General features: G+C 40.2%; 3 protein-coding genes across 4 annotated transcripts; 2 read left to right on the top strand and 1 right to left on the bottom strand.

The window, feature by feature from the left end:
• The first annotated feature begins 1634 nt into the window (after positions 1-1634).
• LOC133967202 (granzyme B-like) lies at positions 1635-3478 on the top strand. Its single transcript, XM_062402480.1, has 5 exons — positions 1635-1703; positions 1899-2046; positions 2486-2627; positions 2949-3209; positions 3326-3478. The coding sequence occupies exons 1-5, from the start codon at positions 1652-1654 to the stop codon at positions 3476-3478; spliced, it is 756 nt and encodes a 251-aa protein (XP_062258464.1). The 5' UTR covers positions 1635-1651.
• rabl3 (RAB, member of RAS oncogene family-like 3) lies at positions 3252-6456 on the bottom strand. The gene is made up of 8 exons (XM_062402481.1): positions 6359-6456; positions 5801-5892; positions 5502-5631; positions 5294-5408; positions 5031-5184; positions 4654-4725; positions 4191-4229; positions 3252-4086 (listed from the first exon to the last, which is right to left on the bottom strand). Exons 1-8 carry the CDS (start codon positions 6402-6404, stop codon positions 4030-4032), a joined length of 705 nt encoding a protein of 234 aa, XP_062258465.1. The 5' UTR covers positions 6405-6456; the 3' UTR covers positions 3252-4029.
• Positions 6457-6569: 113 nt separating this feature from the next.
• gtf2e1 (general transcription factor IIE, polypeptide 1, alpha) lies at positions 6570-17217 on the top strand. Of its 2 annotated transcripts, none has more exons than XM_062402479.1 (6): positions 6570-6766; positions 7911-8203; positions 9032-9189; positions 14459-14654; positions 14837-15069; positions 16215-17217. In XM_062402479.1, the coding sequence occupies exons 2-6, from the start codon at positions 7914-7916 to the stop codon at positions 16667-16669; spliced, it is 1332 nt and encodes a 443-aa protein (XP_062258463.1). In that variant the 5' UTR covers positions 6570-6766; positions 7911-7913; the 3' UTR covers positions 16670-17217. The 2 variants fall into 2 exon arrangements, with proteins under 2 accessions (XP_062258463.1, XP_062258462.1); XM_062402478.1 differs by having other exon boundaries at positions 7908-8203.
• The last annotated feature ends 3584 nt before the right edge of the window (positions 17218-20801 follow it).

The raw sequence follows: 20801 nt of genomic DNA, 5'->3' as shown, positions 1-20801 counted from the left end.
TGTTATTTTAACACAAAGGTGAAGCCAGCAAAGTAACAGATGTAATAATAGACAGGGCCTTAAGGTCAGAGCTTGTGTGAATGAATGTTAATCTACCCGATTAATCTCCTCAGCATTGAAGTCTTCGGAGAGAAAGGCTGTTCGGGTGAGAACTTCATTTCGCTTGTTGTCTGCGATCTGGTCAAACTTGGTGCCAATCAGCAGCAAAGGCACTGGGTTCTCAGCAAACTGCTCTCTATCATAGTCACTGCTGCAAGAAAGAAGGAAAAAGAGGGATGTCCCCAGTGAAAACATTTAAAATTGCTAATTGGTATCTAATTTTAGAAAAAAGTATTAGTTTCTGTGCCTGTCGTTAAATGAAAATGTCAAACGTTAAATCGGTAGGAAAGCATGAAACTGCACTTTTATTACCAAATATATAGATATATACTATCAAGTCAGTGTAATATATGTCTACACTTATATTATACCACTACTTTTGAGATACAAGACACATTTATTGGTCCCACACACATGCACCCACACACAACATGCAAGGGGGGAAATTTGTTTTCTGCTATGACCCATCTGGTGAACACACAGAGCAGTGGGCAGCCATGCACGCGTTAGGGGAGTAAGGTGCCTTGCTCAGGGGCACTTAGACAGTGGGGTGGGGCAGGCACTTTGATAGTGGGGAGCAGATCCAGGTGTTGTCCTTCCATGTTTTTTGTTTTTTTTATTTCTTGTCACTCCGTGGAGTCGAACCAGAGACCAACGTTGGATTTTCTGCCCATAGTCCAACTTTCTGCCACTAGTCCACTGCTTCAAGTATGGTTCCAACAAAATAAGGGGCTGGTGTTTAAAACCCAAATTCATACCACCTGCAACCCATTGTGTCAAAGCAGACATCCATCTCCTCCGCGTGGTCTACTGATTATTTTTGAGCACCAGGCCTAACATCCCCTGTACTTGTGAATACCAGCTCCACCAGTGAGCTGTACACGGTTCTGTCTGACTGTGTGGGAGGAACAACTAACCTCCATCAGGGTGCACTAACACAACAGTTACATTTTCTGTAACAAACACTAACCTTTCACCTCACATCGCTAGAATAAGTGCTGACGATAATAAATTATACATCTTCCACTTCACAATAAAAGTTGAATGGGCAAAATTTTTTGGACCACGTGCTTCTAGACGTGGTAACAGAGATCTTTATTATTGCAATTTATAACTTCCGGTCTCCAGAGTAAAATACATCTAAATATTTTGGTCTGACTTTTGAAAAAAGGTCAAATTCATTACGGTTGGCAAAGATCACGGCATAGAAATGAGAACATTTTGTGTGTGTGTGTGCGAGCTGGAGAGATATTTTTCATTGTGGTTAATGTGACCGCATTTCCACTTGGGCATTAACCTCCTTCCATGAACTTTTCCATTAGATTAAAATAGATAAAGAGTCATCAAGCATGAGTTTAAACACTGCGTCCCACATTAAGATAATTTAGAAACTTGACAGTTTGAACTGGTTTTGGTAAAGGGGTCTCACTCTTGCAGGAGACAACACCTCTGGTCGATGTTTTTCACACCTCCTTTGTCAGGTTGGAAGGTATAAGAGATGGGCTGTGCAGCCCCAGTCACACTGTTCAGCTTGTACCTCTGCACAGGGACAATGATTCAAACCTTCGGCATCGTATTTTTCATTCAGTTGTTCTCTCTAAATGGTAAGATGATTAAATTTCTAAATTATTGCTGGAAGAAACTTAATCATTTGCAAATAATATACATTTTAAGGGATCACAGCTGATTTTAACAAACCTTTTAATGCCTAGATTTATATTCATCCTATAATAACTTGATGGCTGATGATTTAGTATTTTGTAATCTGTCTTTTAATTTCCCCACTTTCTTAATATCAGGGGCGACTGAGAGCAGCATCTTCGGTGGTAAAGTTTCAAAGCCTCATTCCAGACCCTACATGGCTTCACTCCAGTTTCATGGACAACACTCATGTGGCGGGATCCTCGTCCGGGACGACTTTGTTCTGACATCAGCTCACTGCAACGAGTGAGTGCATTTTGGACAATTGCTCCATCACAGCTAACTTTCAATTAGAGGTACAAGTCAGAGGTGTACATAATTAATTATATAATTTACAAAGGAGTGGCTGATGATTACTTTTCAAATGACAAACATATATGTTGTGTAATTTATATTATTACATACATGCGTTTGTCTGTCATTACTGTAGTTTTTTAATAATAAATGGTATTTGTCCTCCACCATTAGTTCCTTTTGTAATTCAAGTTGTTTTGATGGTAGACTTCACCTTCAGTGTTTTAGTCCCTTTAATGGTTCCTTATTTGCTTTTTAATTGTTTGCCTTTATTAATTTTAAAGTTGAAGCACCTTAAATTTATATAAATAAAGTGTTTTAATTATTTAACTATGTAATCATGATAACTTCATAATAACTTGATATAATATTTTGTCCCCCGGTTCGACAGCTCTACGATGGCGATGATGGTGGTGCTCGGCGGACACAACATAAGAAAGACAGAAAAAACTCAGCAGAATCTTGAAGTGGCAGATTACTTCTCACATCCAGAGTACATTGGACAACATGATTATGACATCATGCTTCTCAAGGTAAAACTGTGTAAAAATCCATATTAAAATTGATCTGAAGTGTTAAAACAGAAAATCTGTGTCTCTGTAAAGTCTTTTTGTAGCTGTTAGCATCATGGTGCAAGTTTCATTTTGTCACCCTGTCTCATGAAGGGTTTAAGACTTTCACACATTTGCACTGAACCGGTTGAGGATGACACACTTTACTTAAAAACCTCAGTGTTGCATGAAGAGGATACAAACCACTCAGGGCTACACACACACACACACAATGTCAAGTCCAACAGAAGCTTTCATAATCTTTAAAGGCACAATAAATAATGATGCTCTGTTTTCTTACAGTTAAAAAACAAAGCAAAACTGAACAAATATGTGAAGCCCATTGGATTACCGAAGAAGCAAAAGAAACCCCCCTCCAAAGTAACATGTGTCGTTAGTGGCTGGGGCCGAACAGCAGCTAACGGGCCGGCCTCAGATGTACTGAGGGAAACCACTGAGAAGATTGAACTCCCCGAGGAATGCAAACGAATCTGGCAGGAATACTTCTTTACTAATCAAATGATATGCACCAAGTTTGACAAAAAGAAGGGAGGAATTTGCCAGGTAATTTAACAGAAAACAACAATAATGCAACGATACAACATGTCACAAATAATTTCTTTAATTCATCAAGAGCACTCTTTCCACAATCAAGTGTTTCTGTTGCCTTTTCCGTGCAGGGGGATTCTGGCGGACCGCTGATCTGCAAAAGCAAACTTCAGGGTATCACAGCTTATACTGCAGAGAATGACTGCGACAATACTGAGTATCCCCATGTCTTCATGAACCTACACTTCTTTCTTCCCTGGATCAAGAAAACCATGCAGGGGTAGGGGAATGTTATATGAGCCACTATTCTGAGGCCAAGAAGTTATCCCTTTCTTCACTTGATTATTTACGCAGCTTAATAAATTAGCGAAATTTAAATTAATTTAGCCTGAAAAAGGAAACTGGTACTTGTGAATGTTGTGCAGAGGTATGGAAAAAAATATATCACAGTTGCTCTTATTAAAAAGAAGAAGAATTTGGAGAATATATTCAACCTTACATCCTGCTGCACAGTTATAGAATGTGCCTTTGTCCTTTCATACATTGCTCAAGCTTGTCTTTTCATTCCTGCAACTTCCTTTTTTGAAAAATCCTTGTGCATGTTTTGTCAACTCTGTACAAATTTATTTCTTGAACTCATTTAAAAACTCTCTTGTCAGCAGCATAGTTCTGAGTCATTTCTGGGTGAAAGTGTGTGTAAGACTGAATGGCGTGAGGGAGAAATGGTGGTGTAGCAGAAGAGGGCAGATATCGAAAGTATCTCAGTGAGTGTGGTGGTCGTGGTGGAGGAGCCCACACATGCACTCTGATCAACCGCTGCAGAGCTCCAGCCTCATCAGTCATAGTGCAGACTTTTGAAGTTGAAGCGCTTTCTGTCAGTGAAACCTGTCATCTGCAGAGAGAGGAAACAAAATGTTTACAAGAAACAGCTCACCTTAAATGACCTCTCAGTTCTCATTACGTCGTTTCTAAAATCAATAAAGTCTGAAAACTCACCTGACTTGGATCCCTTGTGAAATATCTCTTTTCTATGACCTGTTAACAGAGTTTTTGAGTTAAACTTGACGAACAAATTTACAAACCACATCAATTAAACCTTATATTGATACAAACTTAATAAGATCAATTAAATATGTAATTAAATGTCAGACACAGTTTACAAACTACGTGTTTTTAATCGTTATTCTTTTACTTTGGTAAACCTTTAAACTAGGCCAAGTTGATGAAGTCACAGTTGATATTTTGGAATATTTTGAACAGTAATATTCACTTTGACATTCACTTCAGCAACTATAAGTATTGGTCTACCCTCAATATAACACCATCATTTGAGCAAAGCATCATCATCACATTATTATACAGAGCACATGCACAATTTAAACTAAATGTAACTTTACATACTGTGTATATTGTAAAGGAAGTGTCTATACAGCTGTGTGTCACATTGAAGAACTCTCACCTTGTCAAAGAACCTGCTCAGCTTCACTGCATTCGATGTGCCTGCAGCCAGGTATCTGGGGTTAGTGCAGTCCTGGGAAAACATCACTACACATCAGCAACAGGCTTAGTTCAAATTGTAATTTTTTACGGCTGTCTGCTGAGACTTCCACTAGGTGTCGCCAGACTCCCTCAAACTTTAAAAGAATACACAGAGACGCATTCTTTTGTGACCGAGTATTAGTTATAGTTTAACAATGTTCTTGTGGAACATTTCTGACCTATGTCCAAATGCCTAAGAGCTGTTATTTTAACACAAAGGTGAAGCCAGCAAAGTAACAGATTTAGCATTAGACAGGGCCTTAAGGTCAGAGCTTGTGTGAATGAATGTTAATCTACCAGATTAATCTCTTCAGCATTGAAGTCTTCAGAGAGAAAGGCTGTTCGGGTGAGAACTTCATTTCGCTTGTTGTCTGCGATCTGGTCAAACTTGGTGCCAATCAGCAGCAAAGGCACTGGGTTCTCAGCAAACTGCTCTCTATCATAGTCACTGCTGCAAGAAAGAAGAAAAAAGAGGGAAGTCGCCAGTGACAACATTTACAGTTACTTATTGGTGTTTGTGTATTCCATATAGAGAAAACCAAAAATACACGTCTGCTTACCCGTTTGAGACAATGACTCCTGTTGGAGACGAATCCTTATTCAAAGCTTCTAGTGACCAGCGGTAAAGGTTCTGAGAGGATTTCTTATTCGTCAAATCATGCACCAGTATAATTCCTAGAATAATCCAGAAAATGACAGATCATAGATTAATCATTACGTTCATTTCAGATACTTAAGACATTGGTTTCTAATGAAAATTAACTTTACCATTAATTGAATTGTAGAAGACGGCTCTGGTGCTTTTGATGCTGCTGGCACTGCCGATAGATCCTCCGACATCCCACAGCTCAATATAGTAGGTTTTCTCCTCCGGGGTTCCCTCTTTATAGTCTTGAACCTGTCGTTTAATGAAAATGTCAAACTTGAAATTACATTAAATCGGTGGCAAAACGTGTAACTGAACTTTATTTACCATAAATATATATATATATACATTATCAAGTCAGTGTAACGCATGTCTATACTTATACTAGATACTTATACTATTAGATTTGATCTCTACGTACCCGAACATCCACCGAGCAACCAACAGTCCATGATGGATTTCCCAGCACCTGATTCTGACACAGAAGATGGACCAGGGAGGATTTGCCCACACCTTCAGAAAACATGAAATATGGTTAGATGACTGATAATATGACTCTTCAACACAATAGCTCACACATTCAGTGGCATTTTGAAGACAGTGATAACAAGCCTCTAGTGAATGAGCTCGTCAGTTAAACAAAATCGTAGTCTCTGTAGAGCATCAGTAAATATATTTATATTTAATATAATATATTTGCAACATAGACGGGCAAATGTGTTTCGATGAACTTTAAACTATTAGTGTTTCTCTGTCTTATAGCAAACAACAGTATAATAAGTTAATGTAGCTAATGTAGCTTAGAGTAGCTTTACACAGCCACTGAAACAGACTGTTGACAAGAGTTCAGGTTGACACATTTAGGCTTAGAGGAGTGAGACACACGTCCAACTTCTTCCAAACACAAGTTAACATTTGACTAAAATAGGCGAACACGATTGTATAAGATTCTGAACTGTCAAAATGCCCAATAACTTACCGGAGTCTCCCAAAACTAAAACCTTCACTCTGTCCAGAGAAGCCATCTTTAGCTACAGCGGCGTCCCGGAAGTAAACAGTGAAAAACCCTCCTTCAACCTAGAACCTGATTGGTTGCAAAAAAAACTAACCACCACGTCTATTGGCTATAAAATGCGTACTTTCTTCCTCGGCCAATCGGAATTCAGCTGAACCTTTTTTTTCTTTTGTGGGGTTTCGGGTTTATCTTCCGGGTTGTTCCTGTGACGCCATGAAGCATGCTAGCTATCTTCAGAAGCTAACAGCCTGAGATGTGTAACTGTGTTTCAGCTGAGTTTGTGTGAAACGAACGTCAGCGTGTGGACTGAGATATCTGAGAGAAGGTGCAGCTGTGTGCTCACGTCCTGTTGGGACACAAGGAGAGAGCCGGGTAAGAAGTTGCGAGTTAGTTTGTTCACGGTCTTCTGCTAACAGCACCTCACGTTGGCTGCATCTGAAAGTTATCGTTAGGTAGCATTAGCAAGCTGGAAGTAAAAGATAATGTCAAAATAAGTCACAACGTCATTAGCCGAATATGGTTCCAGCATCAATAGTACTTCGTGTAAGTAAGTAAGGTAAGCTAGCAATAAGTTTACACAGTTTAGAGTCAGTTTAGCTCAGCTGTCAGTGTTCTCTATTAGCATTAGCGTCGTAATATCTGAGCTTAAAGCAACTGGACAGGTTTAAAGGGTATCTTACACTTTAACAGATGTTTTTAAATTAGTACTTTGACGCACTAATGGTGTACTGGAGGATTTCTGTGCCTCACAACGTTAACCCTGGTTTTACTGTTCGCTATTCTCGTGTCACATATGTGGTAATGAAGGTGTTTGTGTTTCCTTATCTGATTTATAACAATTGATTTTACTTTAACTGCTCATGTGTTTTATTCATGATACACTGTGAGGTGTCCTCGTAATGTTTCTTATTAATATTATTAGTAATACTAATTAAATGAAGCAAATCCTCTTATATGATGGGATAACGTGAACGTGAAGATCTTAGTAGAAAAGATGTTCATCTCTACCTTTTTAGTTTAGTATTGCTGCTCATTATATCTCATTTACATCAACAATAACTAAAAGAAGAAAAATGAATATCTCAGGATGAAAAAGCAGAGCAGTAAACGTGAAAAGACACAAAGAAAGATGTGAAAAGAGTTTGTGGTGATGAGAGCTGGAGCCGGTTTTGATGTGCTGTAAACAAAGTCACTTGATCGTCGCAGTGGAATAATATATTACATCCTGCCTCTGCCTGCTACACCACCCCTCACCTGAATCCTGTGGAGAATGTGTTGCTGTTGTGAATGTGTCTGAGCTGAGAATCTCCCCCACTGTGTTGTGCAATTCTCCAGAGTCCCTCAGCAGGACATGTCTGAAAACAGCTTAAGTGATTAATGTTACTTACCTATTAATATATATATATATGTGTGTCTTGAGTACTCGTGTCTAAAGTTCCTGCCTGCTGCCTCATATCTTCATACAAGACAGTTGCATTCCATCTTTATTCAGAGGGTTCTTTTCTTTTGCCAGCAGAAGATGATTGAACCAGATCTATTGACGGAGGTTCCCGCCGCACTCAAGCGGTTGGCCAAGCAGGTTGTGAGGGGTTTCTACGAAGTGGAGCATGCCTTGGCCCTGGATGTGCTTATCCGCAATCCATGCGTACGCGAGGAGGATATGCTGGAGCTTCTCAAGTTTGACCGTAAACAGCTGCGCTCGGTGCTCAACACCTTGAAGGCAGACAAGGTAGTCAAGTGCCGCATGCGAGTGGAGACGGCATCTGATGGCAAGACGACGCGACACAACTACTACTTCATCAACTACAGGTGGTTATTTTTTTACAAGTTTTTTTATTGCAGATAATGAAGAGTGTCTTAAACACCTCCTGCTGACAGGTGGAGTTTTATTGTGGCTGAAGGCGATGCGTCAGGAGTTGTAATACCACAACACTTTCAGAAGGCCGTGGTACATCTGGTGCCATTGAATATCCACTATGCGGATACTAATATGTTTTGTCAACCGCCAAAAAAAGCACAAGCAATTTAAGCACTTAAACACAGCAATTACTTGTAAATCTTCCAAATTACTAGCTAATAGATAAAATCTAATCTTTATTCAGAAATCTGTTTTTCTGCAAACATATTCAAGTGAGCTCCTTTGAGCATAGAGAAGGAAAATGTTGATGATGTTTCTAACACTTTACCCGTGCAAAACTGAAGGAAACAAAAATAATACTAATGTCTAAGGATGAAAACGAGGTGCCATACAAATATAAAACACACGCACATACTTGAAAAGAGATTTTTAGAGTTTTGGGTGCTAAGGCCGAACTTGGGTCGATGTGTTGTAAACCAAAACATTTGATTTACACATTGTCTTGTCCTGTCCCCTGCATGCTCCTCCTGATGCCACCTTTGGACCAAATGTTCTGGATATTTTCCTGTTGTTGTGCACTCGTCTTACCCAACCTGTAATGAAAGGCAAACTCTGGAAAATATATGGAAAAATGGGTCTGGACCTTTTCTGGAGTTGATATCTAAAAATGGCTATGGAGTTCATCACTGTAATGTTCTATTGTCAAACACCTTAAAGTAACCAAATCCTTTAATGTCAATAGGTTGCAGTCAACAACATTTGTCGATCTGATTTTACAGGGTACTGGTCAATGTGGTCAAGTATAAATTGGATCACATGCGACGGCGCATTGAGACAGATGAGCGAGACTCCACCAACCGTGCTTCCTTTCGGTGCCCTTGCTGCTTCTCCACCTTCACTGACCTAGAAGCCAACCAGCTGTTTGACCCTATGACAGGTACAGTTCTGTAGCACAGCAGCAATGTTGTTGTTGTTCATTAAATTGTCTATAATCCCTTGTGGCTTTCTAAACTAGTTACTTAAAAGGACATTAAAAGTTTTCATTCATGTAGAATTAAGTAAGGTGCAGTAATTCATATCTGCATTTGATGTATAGAAACCGATGTATCTCTTCTAAAATAAGGCTCTTGTCTTTGGGGAAGAGCCATGGCAGAGATTCATTGATTATGTGAAAATGTAAATTGTAGGCTGCTCTTTATGTTGTATGAGTCAGTGCGCCTCTAGATGGCAGTCGAAGCTCAATTCATCTAGAGTGAAATTATGTACTAACATAAATTCATCAAGTCCCTGCAGCACTTAAATGCCCCCAGCCCTTCATTTAAAATGTCATTCTCTATTAGCTGCATTTTCCTTTACCACTGCATCAACAGAAGGAGAAATGCAAAAGTGTGTCTACAAACAACTTGACTTGATAAGTTTGTGTTTAATCTGTTCATGTCCAGCAGTCATGACTGGGTGATTTCCCCCAATGTTTGTTATCATCTTCATGGGATGACTTGTGTAACCTGTGGGGGTTACTGGCTACCAATTATTACCATGATTTAAAAACATGAATTAAAACAATAGCACATGTAAATCATAAAAATACTTAATAAAGCTACAGTAATCAGTCCAGCACCAATCTTTGCTGTGCAGTTATTGAATAATACTTAAATACTGTTTAAAGAATCAACACAAAGTAACAGAAAATAGCGACAGTGTATTTTCACTTTAACTAAACATTGTGCATGTTTGCCTCCACTCTGTTTACTCTGCTTTTTTTTTACAACCGTAAGGAATTCATTTTGAGAACAAGTCAACATATCAACACCTTTTGTTGGAATAGTAACTGAATTTGATGTTAGTGGAACTCACTCTGTTCCAGACATGATACAAATGACACAATGTAGGATTATCACATCCAGCCAAATTATACCACCTGTACAATTTAGGAATGGCATCTTGAATAGTATTTGTTGAAATGTGACCGCTTTTTTTAAGCTCTGGGACATGAAAATTAAATTGCTTGTCATTGCACGCTGCACAAAAGGTTGTTTTGCTGCAAATGTTCTTGCACGCCACAGTAATAGAGATCATTTTTTACTTTCCACTGGATAAATTGGGCTTCCTCGTCACAGCAGAAATGGACAAACAGCCCTGAGGCTTCAGTCCCTCTTTCACTTTGCCAAAAAGTATCTTGACCAAGCTGGAGGGTTCCTTTTGTGCCTTGGTTAAAAATAAGAACTTGTGACAATATGTTGGCAGTAGATTGGCCTGAGTGAGACATGAAGCAATGTTGACAGTTTGACTGACAAGTCACAGAGGGCAGAGTAATATCAGGCCCATATTAGTTTATCTGCTGCTGTTCATCATCCTCACCTACAAAACTGACTCACCCGTTGTTGCTTTCACAACTCCCCATCTCTGTATTATACACTTTTTCTTTTCTCTCTGTCTTTGCTGAATAGCAGACTTGCATCTTAAGATCATTAGTTATTTGACTGAACAAACCAAGGCATGACCAGCAGATTTCAGTCAGCAGTCTGTGCAATTGAATAGTAGTCCCACAGAAACCTGCGAGGCCTCTGTTGAATTACTCACAACTTTAGCAGGCAGATGCATGTAGTATTCATGTTGTCAAAGAAAAGGTCATGGCCTGAGAAAAGGAGATTGGCATCTGCTGCCCACACTCAGGCAGTGCTGAACGCATTCATTAAAGTGTGAGGAGTATATCAATCTAAGAGCATCCCTCTTTAATTAAAATAACAAATGTTCTGTTTATACAAAATGTCCCATTTTAAGGCTGCTAACAGGCCAAGTAATATAGTATGTTAAAATCAGCTGTATATAAAACAAAGCTTTATACCATAATACATATCTACTGATACTTCATTTTATGTTAGCAGGTCTGTATATAAGACTATCATCCACCCAGAAGATCCTGCTCAGTAAAATGCATGAAAATGTGCATTAGAATGAAATGATATCTCTATAGAAGAACATTGTGCTTGTCATGATAATGAGAATTATTGTTTGTTTCATTCTTCCTTTAAAAACTCTGTTCATTCATAAACTGATTTCATTCTTTAGTCCCTCAGAATGACACACCATGCTTACACTACCTGATCAGATTCAGGTTGTGCCACATACATGTTTTAGGCAAGCTTTAAATTCAAGTAAGCATTATTGGCATGATGGATCAGAAACCTATATATATTCATATACTGGATGATATTACAGGCAGCATAACGTTCACCACTGCGTCTCCAGACTCTTTCACGCCTGTCTCAGTGGGAACCCGCTCTCATCTGTGAAGAGAACAGAGCGCCAGTGGTAGACCTGCCAATTCTGGTGTTCTCTGGCGAATGCCAATCGTGCTGTGCTGGGCTGTGAGCACAGGTCCCACTATAGGCCGTTGTATATGTGAGTCTGTATGTGTGTATATATATATATATATATATATATATATATATATATATATATATATATATATATATATATATATATATATATATATATATATATATATATATATATATATATATATATATATATATATATATATATATATATATATATATATATATACTGCTCACAAAAATGAAGGGAGCTAATTATACAATGTACATCAGTAAAGATTTTCAACTTGAATAATTCGTTCAAGATCTGATGTATGATTAAATTGTTCCCTTTATTTAATATAAACAGTGTATAGATGTCACACTATATCTTGCACATTTCAATTAATTCATGGTTGATTTATGAAGTATTTGTTCACATAAATCATTCATTAAGGACTGAAATCAATATCTAACCTGATATACTACATACAGTTTGGTAAAGCCTGGATGATTGCATCAATGTAATTATGTTTTTGAAACAGTTCTTAGTGAAAGCAAGAATGAAAAATACAATTAAACCAAGTTTGAAGCCCAGTAGAAAACCCAGATATAATGTAAAGTAGAAAAACAAAATGTGATTTTGGATCATCTGATTACATGCCTACTGGTTTTAAAGAAAGATGGATACATACAAATTGAAGAATGTGGACATATCTACCTAAGGGATGAGTCTCAAACCTCAATGCACCAGTTAACTGCTGCAAGGAAAGAAAATGCACAATAATTCTACATATAGAATAATAGATTTGAGCAGAAGAACCCACATTCCCAGCTTACTGGTACTGTTTTTGAGCCGCTTCCTGCTGACTCGTTTAACCCTCTTGCCAATTCCTCTGGACTTTTCTCTGGTTTCGACATATCGCAACCGGTATCAGAACTTGCTGTAAAGGCAGTAACCCTGCACCCTGACAGGCTGACAAAAAGAATACCTGCAGCTCACACAGTGGGAGATGGATAGACCAGTTGCTTCTGCAGGGCCAGCAACACTTATTTTGACCTCACAGGGATGGGATGTGGCATTACTGCTCTTCCAGCTCATTCTGACCCTATAAAGGAGAGCTGAAGACCCTGCAGCTCTAAATGTTCACAATGTTCTGTGTGAATGTTTGAAGATGGACACTTGTTTACTCATTCCACCTGACATATTTGTCCAACCACCCCTTAGTGGAAAATACAGTTTTTTACTTTATCTGGGCAAGAAAACATTTATTTATTTTTTATCATTCTTTTGACATGGCCTGCTCTGTGATGATGATGGGACATTTCCAACTCTTTGTTGCCCCATCACAACAACAATACCCACAGCAGTGTTTTGTAACAAGTCAATTGCGAGTTGGAGTTGGATTTTACTTTCTTTACAACTTCATCAGCAGTTTCTTAGTTTGATTACTTCCACCAAGGAGGTAATCAAGTTTTCATCAAATGTTTGATTTCCATTGATTTCCCAAGGATTAATTCATGGATCTTGAGGAGGGGATTATTGGGCCTTTAGTGGAGATGAATGCTCTACTGAGTGCCATTCTAGTTATTAATGGAACATGAAGCTGAGGTTTCACAGGATTGTTACAACACGGTACTGTGCCAATAAAGTTCCAGTGTGTATGATTTAGGTGAAAGGGATCTACTGGCAGAAATTGAATATAAAAACATCTAAACTGTATGAAATGTCATCTGCCATGTTTTTTACAATATCCCAGACTGGACAAACTAAACACCTTTTTGAGTTGTTGTGACAACTGAAGGCTTCCACAGGTTCTCTCTCATGTTTGGAAGTTGAGGGTGAGGTGAGGGGTATTCAGATGCAACATACAACTTCACCACAATATTCTATTCACTAAATGCTTCCATAAGGTAGGCAAAACCCCAATAAGAACAGCAATTTTGGACATTGTTTTATAGTGGCCCACATTTTGACCCTTAGAATGGCCAATCATTTCCCAGCAATCCCATCTAGTCATTTCTGTAAGAGGTTTTTGAAAAGTTGGCTTTTAATCTTCAAGGCAATGCAACGCCTTTAATAGACATGTCTGTAAATTATGGGTGAGAGTCTTGCCCGGGTTCAAAATGTAATTACCTCCAAATCAGATCCAGACCCTTTTAAATACCTTTTTAAATAAGAGTCCAGGGACCTGGCTCATACTTACAGCGTTAATTAAACACACAGGCTCAGCAGTCACTCACCTGAAGACTCATTTAGATTCAACCAGGGTGTGATGGCTGGTCTTAGGTTACGTACTGTTCCATGCAGATCATACATAGCACTAGGTCAGTCAGCTCCCTTTGGTTTTGAACATATAAGAGACACAGAAATTAGAGATTTAGTTGTAAATGTATGTCCATACTTTAAGTGTCTCATCATTGTGATCAGTCCGCTGCATTATACCCTCTGCACTGTTGATAAATTGATGGGGAATGAGAAGTTGTGCCATGGGGCGTCCAGGACCTTTCTGTTTAGATTTAGCATTTTCTTCCCACATCTGCGTGTGTTTCTTCCAGATACTGAGGATCCTCCTACAGTTTAAAGATGTTAAACTAATTGGTGGCTGTAAATTGCCTGTTTGTGTGAATGAGCATGGATGGTGGTTTGCTTCCTGCTACACGGAGGACTGTGCAGGATGTCTTGCCTGGTGTCATCTGAGATTGGCTCCACCAAGCCATCCCTTACCCTCACAATGATAATTGGTATAGATAATGGATGGATGGAGGCTGTGTCGTTGGAATTATGCTGATTTATATGGTTATGGTGATATCTGCTTTGGCCTGGTGGGCTACCTGAATATCTCCTCCAACTCGTTTTTTAAACCGAGTTTCTTTCTCTACCCACAGGTACATTTCGTTGCACTTTCTGCCAGACAGAAGTAGAAGAGGACGAGTCCGTCTGTCCTGATGCCAGGACACAGGTGGCACGCTTCAACGAGCAGATCGAACCCATCTATGCGCTGCTACGCGAGACCGAAGATGTCAACTTGTCCCACGATCTTCTGGAACCTGAGCCCGGAGAGATCCCTGCGCTCAAACAGAGGTCAGTTTTGGACAAGTCTCCCAGAAAACCACATATAGAGTCCCATCAGTTGGCATCACATGAGTCAAATCCTGAACCAGTTTTGCTCACGACAGATTGAAGTTTGCCTCTGTTAACGACAACAATTACCACAGTGCACTGTTGAAGTTACTTAAAGGACATTTCCTCAATGTTTCCTACAGCCGTGAACGTGCTGCAGCAGCTGCAGGAATGACTGGCCCACACCGTGAGGCCTGGTCTACCAAAGGCTCAACCTACGGCGACATGTACACCCAGAACGTGGTTATCAACATGGAGGAGCAGGGAGACCAACAGAAACAGCCCAGTGAGGCCAAGGTAGTCAAGGAGAGGCCTGTCTGGTTGACCCAGAGCACCGTGCAGGGAGCGTTCAGTGAGCCCGACGTCATCAGTAACCGTAAGTTTTCTTTGCAATGTGCTGTCATTGTGCTTCTGTGAAGAATCTATGAATTTGTCATCAATTTGGGTTTATTACCAATGCTTCTTAACTTATTAGATTAAAGGGTAATATAGTGAACAAGTATCTGATGGCTCTAAAGACAAGGCAGTGGCAACATGCTGGTGGGGATGGACTGCATCAAGCCCAGTCCAGACCCACACCTTTGGCTGCTCTTCTCTGACCTTTATTGTCCCTCTCTGCGGTCTTTGTAGAAACAGGCTGTTACAGATCAACCCGGGTTATTGTTCCCTGCCAGAGTTTATCTTTGACCGTGCTATCTTCTGCTCGCATCGTTTCTCCACCCAAGGGCACGCAGATCTCAGGCCAGGCCAAAATCTGGTTGAACCATTATTGCTTAATTGATATAATGACATTTGATTAGTGCATGGCCGGGCAAGGATTGCTCATTAATAAAATTCATTATTGAGGAAATGGCATGAATTATGCCTCTCAAATGTCCTGTCTCTGAGGTGTGCCTCTGTGCATCTGCCTGTAATGACCTTGTTCCCCCTTCAGACCCTTTAAACAGACGTGACGTCTGAGCGGGACGTGGTTTCTAAATAAAGCTTTTATTTATCTGCATTAATTAGTGTTGTTCCGATTAAGGCTTTTTGGCACTGATCCTAATCCGAGTCCTTCAACGTTGTGTATCTTCTGATACAGTTCAGTATATTTACTGAAATATTGATTTAAACTCTTCCCTCACACTGAAATAACAACTCACACCTATTTCTTCTTGAGCTGCTTGATCCAAAGACCCTATTAGTCTGATATGCTTAAATTATTGATATTGATTCAATTAGTGGGAGAAGGTGACTCTTGAATCTGCCATAACACAATCAGCTCAAGAGATATATCGCCCTCTTAGCTGTAAGAACGGCTGAATCAGAGTTTGGCTGAGTATAGACACTGGCTGAACAATGATGGTTGATGGGACCTACTATAGAGAGACTGTGAGGTCTTGTTCCTGGCATTAATCAAACAGAATGTTTAAAAACAGCTTTAACTCAAGTTCCAGTCGCAATTTAGGAAAGATTTCTCAGGTAAATATATATATATGTAAATATGTAAATATATATTTCTAATAATTGTTGTTTCCTCAGGTGGAGACATTGCACCGGAAGCCATCGATGGAGCAGCTGCTCATGGAGTCGGTCAGGGAGATGAAAATGAGGAGGTAATGCGGGCTTTGCTCATCCACGAGAAGAGAGGTGCGGCGGCAGCTGAAAAAGTCGGAGCGAGCACCGCTGCTAAGGGACCCAAGTCCACCAAAGCTACTGGCAGCGACTCGGACAGCGACACCAGTGAATCAGACGACAACCTCCCCGCAGGTCCTCCCCCTGCAGCAGCTGCTCAGCACCGGGCGCTTGTGGAGGAGGACGATGATGAGGATGAGTTTGAGGAGGTGGGGGATGAGCCGATGGTGATGGTGGGAGGTCGGCAGTTCTCGTACCGAGAGGTGAGCCAGAGGCCAGAGCTTGTGGAGCAGATGTCTGCGCAGGAAAAAGAGGCCTACATTGAAAAGGGACAAAACCTCTTCCAGGACATGTACTTCTGAATACACACATTCACTCATGAGAATATACATTTTGGCTGTTGCACACTGTCAGAGTGCTTATCAGAGGAAAGGTTTGTGGACACAACTCATCAAGAATAACTAAGATGCTGCTCAACCAGTATTGACTGTCAAAAGGACATGTTTTGACAGTGTTGCCTCACTTGTAGTATTCTGTCCAAAGTATTTTTTGAAAGTCACCAAACCAAAAAGGGCAGGGCAGCTGCTCTTCAAGCAGTCTTGTTGGGCGTTTTTTTTATTGAAGCTCTCAAGTTTAACAGATTACCTTCACTTATTATTTGTCACCTTTGTTTTTTCACTTTTCCTTCTCATGACGAACGATAAGGAAACAAAATCCTAGATTTCACACTTAAAGTCAATTTCTCATGTGCTTTGAGATTGGCTGAAATATGAGTGCAAAGCAACATGCTGCTTCCACTCCACTGTCAGTGTTAAATGAATGTTGACAAAAAGGTAAAACTGTATATGAACGATTGTCTCAGGCATTTTTGAAATGGAGAGCGAATAAAAGATGTGCATCAGATGTCGTATTTAACGGTCAAACAGTTGTTGTTTTTGAGCAAACTGTGGTTACACAAAAATCACTGCAGTACAGACATACACATGTCAGTGTAGTAAAGGTGTTCACTAAAGGAGGAGCTGATGACAGATTATTAAACATTTTGTACAGATATTGAGAATATTCCAGAGCATAAGTTTGAAAGATGTTTGTCCGACTCATCCATTATATTGGTATGAAATACGAGTTTTTCTGTTCTTATGTGTCTGGATAAGACTTCATCCTCTACATGAGACCTATCAGCAGATATGAGTTTACAGTGACACAAGATGTGTTACACAATTATGAATCCAGTTTTTGCTTGTACTCACTCTGTATAAAATAATCAATTTTCATTCAGTTTTCTCTTAACCTTCCATGATACGTGTGTTATTCTACACCTACATATAACCCCTTACTACAAATGTATATCTACATTTGCTCAGGAATGGAAGAGCGTCCCATGTTAATACTCAGAAACTAACACATATTCCACATTATTTCTCTCCCCACGGTCAAGTCTTCACCGTCAGACCTCCCCTGTTCCTCTGGGTCACATCCAGGAGATGATCATTTATTGAGGAGAACACACTCCCTCTATTCCTGAGTGTTTTTTCCTAAATAAAGACTGTTTTAATGTCACCATGGTAACCTGTGGCACCGGGTCACATGCTCATAATGGGAGCAATTTCCCCTCAAAGCAGAAGTGTGAATATTGACGTGGGTCTGGAACGTTGAATGGTGCCCGCTCAAGCCCAACCTCCTGTTTTCTCTTCAAGCTAAATGAAGCACCAGTACCCTGCCACCGGGAAGGTGTCAGTATTATGCTGAAATCTCATCCGAATCATTTAAGAATCAAAAACCTGAATAAACGGGTATAAAAGTTGTTAATATGTGAAATGTGATAATTGAGGAATGTAAAAATCTATAGCCCACCCTTTACACTGCCATCATCTGCTAGACGCAGCAATATTGACAACGATCCAAGGTACTAATATGAGGCAAACACGGAGGGTTTCACTGAAAGAAAACCAATACACTGTCTGTTGAAATGACTGCACGTCTCTACTTGTCTTGTTCATTCACACAAATCGGAAGTTTGAAAATATGGTGCTACACCTCCATCGCTGCCGATCCAGGCCTGAAAGTGAACGCTGATTGAATCCATTCCCATTGCAGACTCCAGCCAGATGTTAGTGGGTGTTGTTGACCAGTGGAAAAGGGGCTTCACAGGAATATCCAAGTGTTCATAAATATGTATTGTTTGTGGTATTGTTTATAAATAGCAGTGAGGAAGTCTGAGCCTCTTCTATCTTAATACTTGCACATTTATTTCAAGAGTTGATGAAGCGACTGAAATAGAAACAAAAAAAACGTTGTGAACGTTGTAATTAATGTTTGTCCACTGGCCTTAAACGTGATTCCAAGCAAATGCTGCTGGTGTGTGTCTGCTGTGTAAGTAGGAGCTAATGCATGATTAGAAAAGTGTTTGCCAACAAGTGAGCCAAAAACTATTGTCTGCCCTAGAGACAAGAGATTAATTAAAGGCAGCTTCCAGGGAATTGGTGCTAGACGGTTTTAATCTTGGCCTATTACCTCCATACTTCACCCAACCATGCGTACACTGCACAGACCCCTGTAAAGCTATGGATTTAAACACTTTGCATTGTTCATCTTTTAAATGTGAGTTTAAGTACAACATTTGCAGTCAACTCAACTACGAAAAATCCGTGCAGTGTGACCGGCAACAACTGGAACTCAAAGGTCTAACCCTGTGTGCACCGGGGGGGGGGGGGGGGGGGGGGCTTGGTGTTTGGGGTGACTGGATGTTTCATACACTGTACATCATTTACACACCTGGCGTATTGGATTCAGGTTAAAATGTCACACTCTCCAGAGGAGCTTGGTGAGGTCGGATACCTCTCGGGCAGCTCGACAAGCCCATACACTTCTTTTGAGTTAGAGGATGGACACCTGTAGGGCAGAGTCTTAAAGGTCAGGATGAAAAAAGGACCTGGCCTCATTAAAACAACCCCCGCCCTTCAGGACAGCGCAATTAAAAAGCTAACCGCACGCTGTTCCATTGATCTGCCAAGGCAAGCCCGAGGGTGGGGAGGTGGGCTGGGTTACACGGAGGATGAACTGAACTCGGTGGGGATTCCACAAAGCTGTAAAATAAAAATAAAAGAATCGGGGGGGGGGGGGGGGGGGACCTTGAAGATCAGGTGCAGCAGTGAGATGGTTGTTAATTGGTTTAAACATGGGTTCTGGAAACTGGGCACAGCACTGGTCAGCCCTCTGTGGTCGTCGTCTTTAGTTTAGGATTTCCACCCCGTTTGATTTGGACACAAATGTACGTTATTCCAATTTTCAGGACAGTTATTGATCAGGGTTGACCCTCCAGGGAGCGAGTGGCGTTTCGCTGGGTCAGGGTTTCGGTGGGTGTGGCGTGTAGCTGTTTTTATATCTACTGTAAGAGTTTGTCTGTGTGTGTGGGGGCGGATGAGTTAGTGGAGACTCTCAGAGGCAGGTTTGAAATGACTGATGCTTCAAGAGCTCTGCCTGGGATGATTACAGAAGAGCTGATGGATTGGAGGTTTCCCCGTCACTCGTCACTCCTCATCCAATAACGAGCCAAGATGAACGACTTCACCATCGACCCAGTTTGTCCGTCTGTCAATCAGACACCAATTTGCAAATTTCCAGTCCCTTTATCGGAGCGGTCACATCACCGCATTTAACGGTGAAAACTTCAACATGGCCGCGCAGCTCTAAATATTTCAGAGGCGAGCGAGGTCAGCTGAACATTTAAGTCCCTCCTGGTGAAGCCTGCTGCTCGGAGGAATCACCTCCATGTGCATCGAGGAAGACCCACTGTCCCAAGGCCAACACAAGGGAAGCAGCTGCAGTGCGGAGGGGAAAAATCACTCATTACTGCAAAAAGCTCCAATGCTCTTGAATATTCGATTAATATTTCACAGCATTTACACTTTTCACAGCATATTTTTCACAGGTGGATTCTGTTCTTCTAGTTTAATTGATTATATAATCATGAATTTCTAAAAAGATATCAAAACTAAAATAAGGTTTTAAACATGCTGTTTCAGAATAATGTTTTATGTGTTCTTGTTTATCCTCTTCACCATCTTAATTTAGGTTTCAGGTTTTTTCAATACCTGTGGCAGATCAATCAATCAATCAAACTTTATTTATAAAGGCTACTTCTGTGTAAAGTGCTTCAAACTTTACTGAATGGCCAAGAAAAAAGTAATACAAATAACTGACAATGAATATACAATAAAATCGATTTAAAAGCTCTAACAATAAACAATAAAAAGAAGAAATCAAATTCAGTTGAATCGTACAAAAAACAAACTAATATTATAGTAGTTGAAATTTGAAAAATATTTTAGATGCAATGAAATAATGTCCATAAACCATACTCTCAGAAACCAGGCTAAAAATATTTTAAAGGTTGTTTCCAGCTACTTTCCAACTCCTCATTACCAGAGGACCTAACAAGGGGTTTATAGACATAGAGAACACGGGACAAGAACTTCAGTACAGGAGTGATCT

The sequence above is a fragment of the Platichthys flesus genome, chromosome 13 (assembly GCF_949316205.1).
Source record: "Platichthys flesus chromosome 13, fPlaFle2.1, whole genome shotgun sequence".
In the NCBI taxonomy this organism is placed as follows: domain Eukaryota; kingdom Metazoa; phylum Chordata; class Actinopteri; order Pleuronectiformes; family Pleuronectidae; genus Platichthys; species Platichthys flesus.
This window is presented reverse-complemented; position numbering and strand designations above follow the sequence as displayed.

Excerpts from the sequence above, each read along its gene's own strand:
- gtf2e1 (XM_062402479.1), top strand. The coding sequence starts at position 7,914 with ATGATTGAACCAGATCTATTGACGGAGGTTCCCGCCGCACTCAAGCGG. Across the intron at positions 9,190-14,458 it reads GCTGTTTGACCCTATGACAG|GTACATTTCGTTGCACTTTC; the intron begins GTACAGTTCTGT and ends CTCTACCCACAG. Across the intron at positions 14,655-14,836 it reads ATCCCTGCGCTCAAACAGAG|CCGTGAACGTGCTGCAGCAG; the intron begins GTCAGTTTTGGA and ends TGTTTCCTACAG.
- rabl3 (XM_062402481.1), bottom strand. The coding sequence starts at position 6,404 with ATGGCTTCTCTGGACAGAGTGAAGGTTTTAGTTTTGGGAGACTCCG. Across the intron at positions 5,893-6,358 it reads TTTAGTTTTGGGAGACTCCG|GTGTGGGCAAATCCTCCCTG; the intron begins GTAAGTTATTGG and ends TGTTTTCTGAAG. Across the intron at positions 4,230-4,653 it reads TGAGCAGGTTCTTTGACAAG|GTCATAGAAAAGAGATATTT; the intron begins GTGAGAGTTCTT and ends CTCTGTTAACAG.
- LOC133967202 (XM_062402480.1), top strand. The coding sequence starts at position 1,652 with ATGATTCAAACCTTCGGCATCGTATTTTTCATTCAGTTGTTCTCTCTA. Across the intron at positions 2,047-2,485 it reads ACATCAGCTCACTGCAACGA|CTCTACGATGGCGATGATGG; the intron begins GTGAGTGCATTT and ends CCGGTTCGACAG. Across the intron at positions 2,628-2,948 it reads ATGACATCATGCTTCTCAAG|TTAAAAAACAAAGCAAAACT; the intron begins GTAAAACTGTGT and ends GTTTTCTTACAG.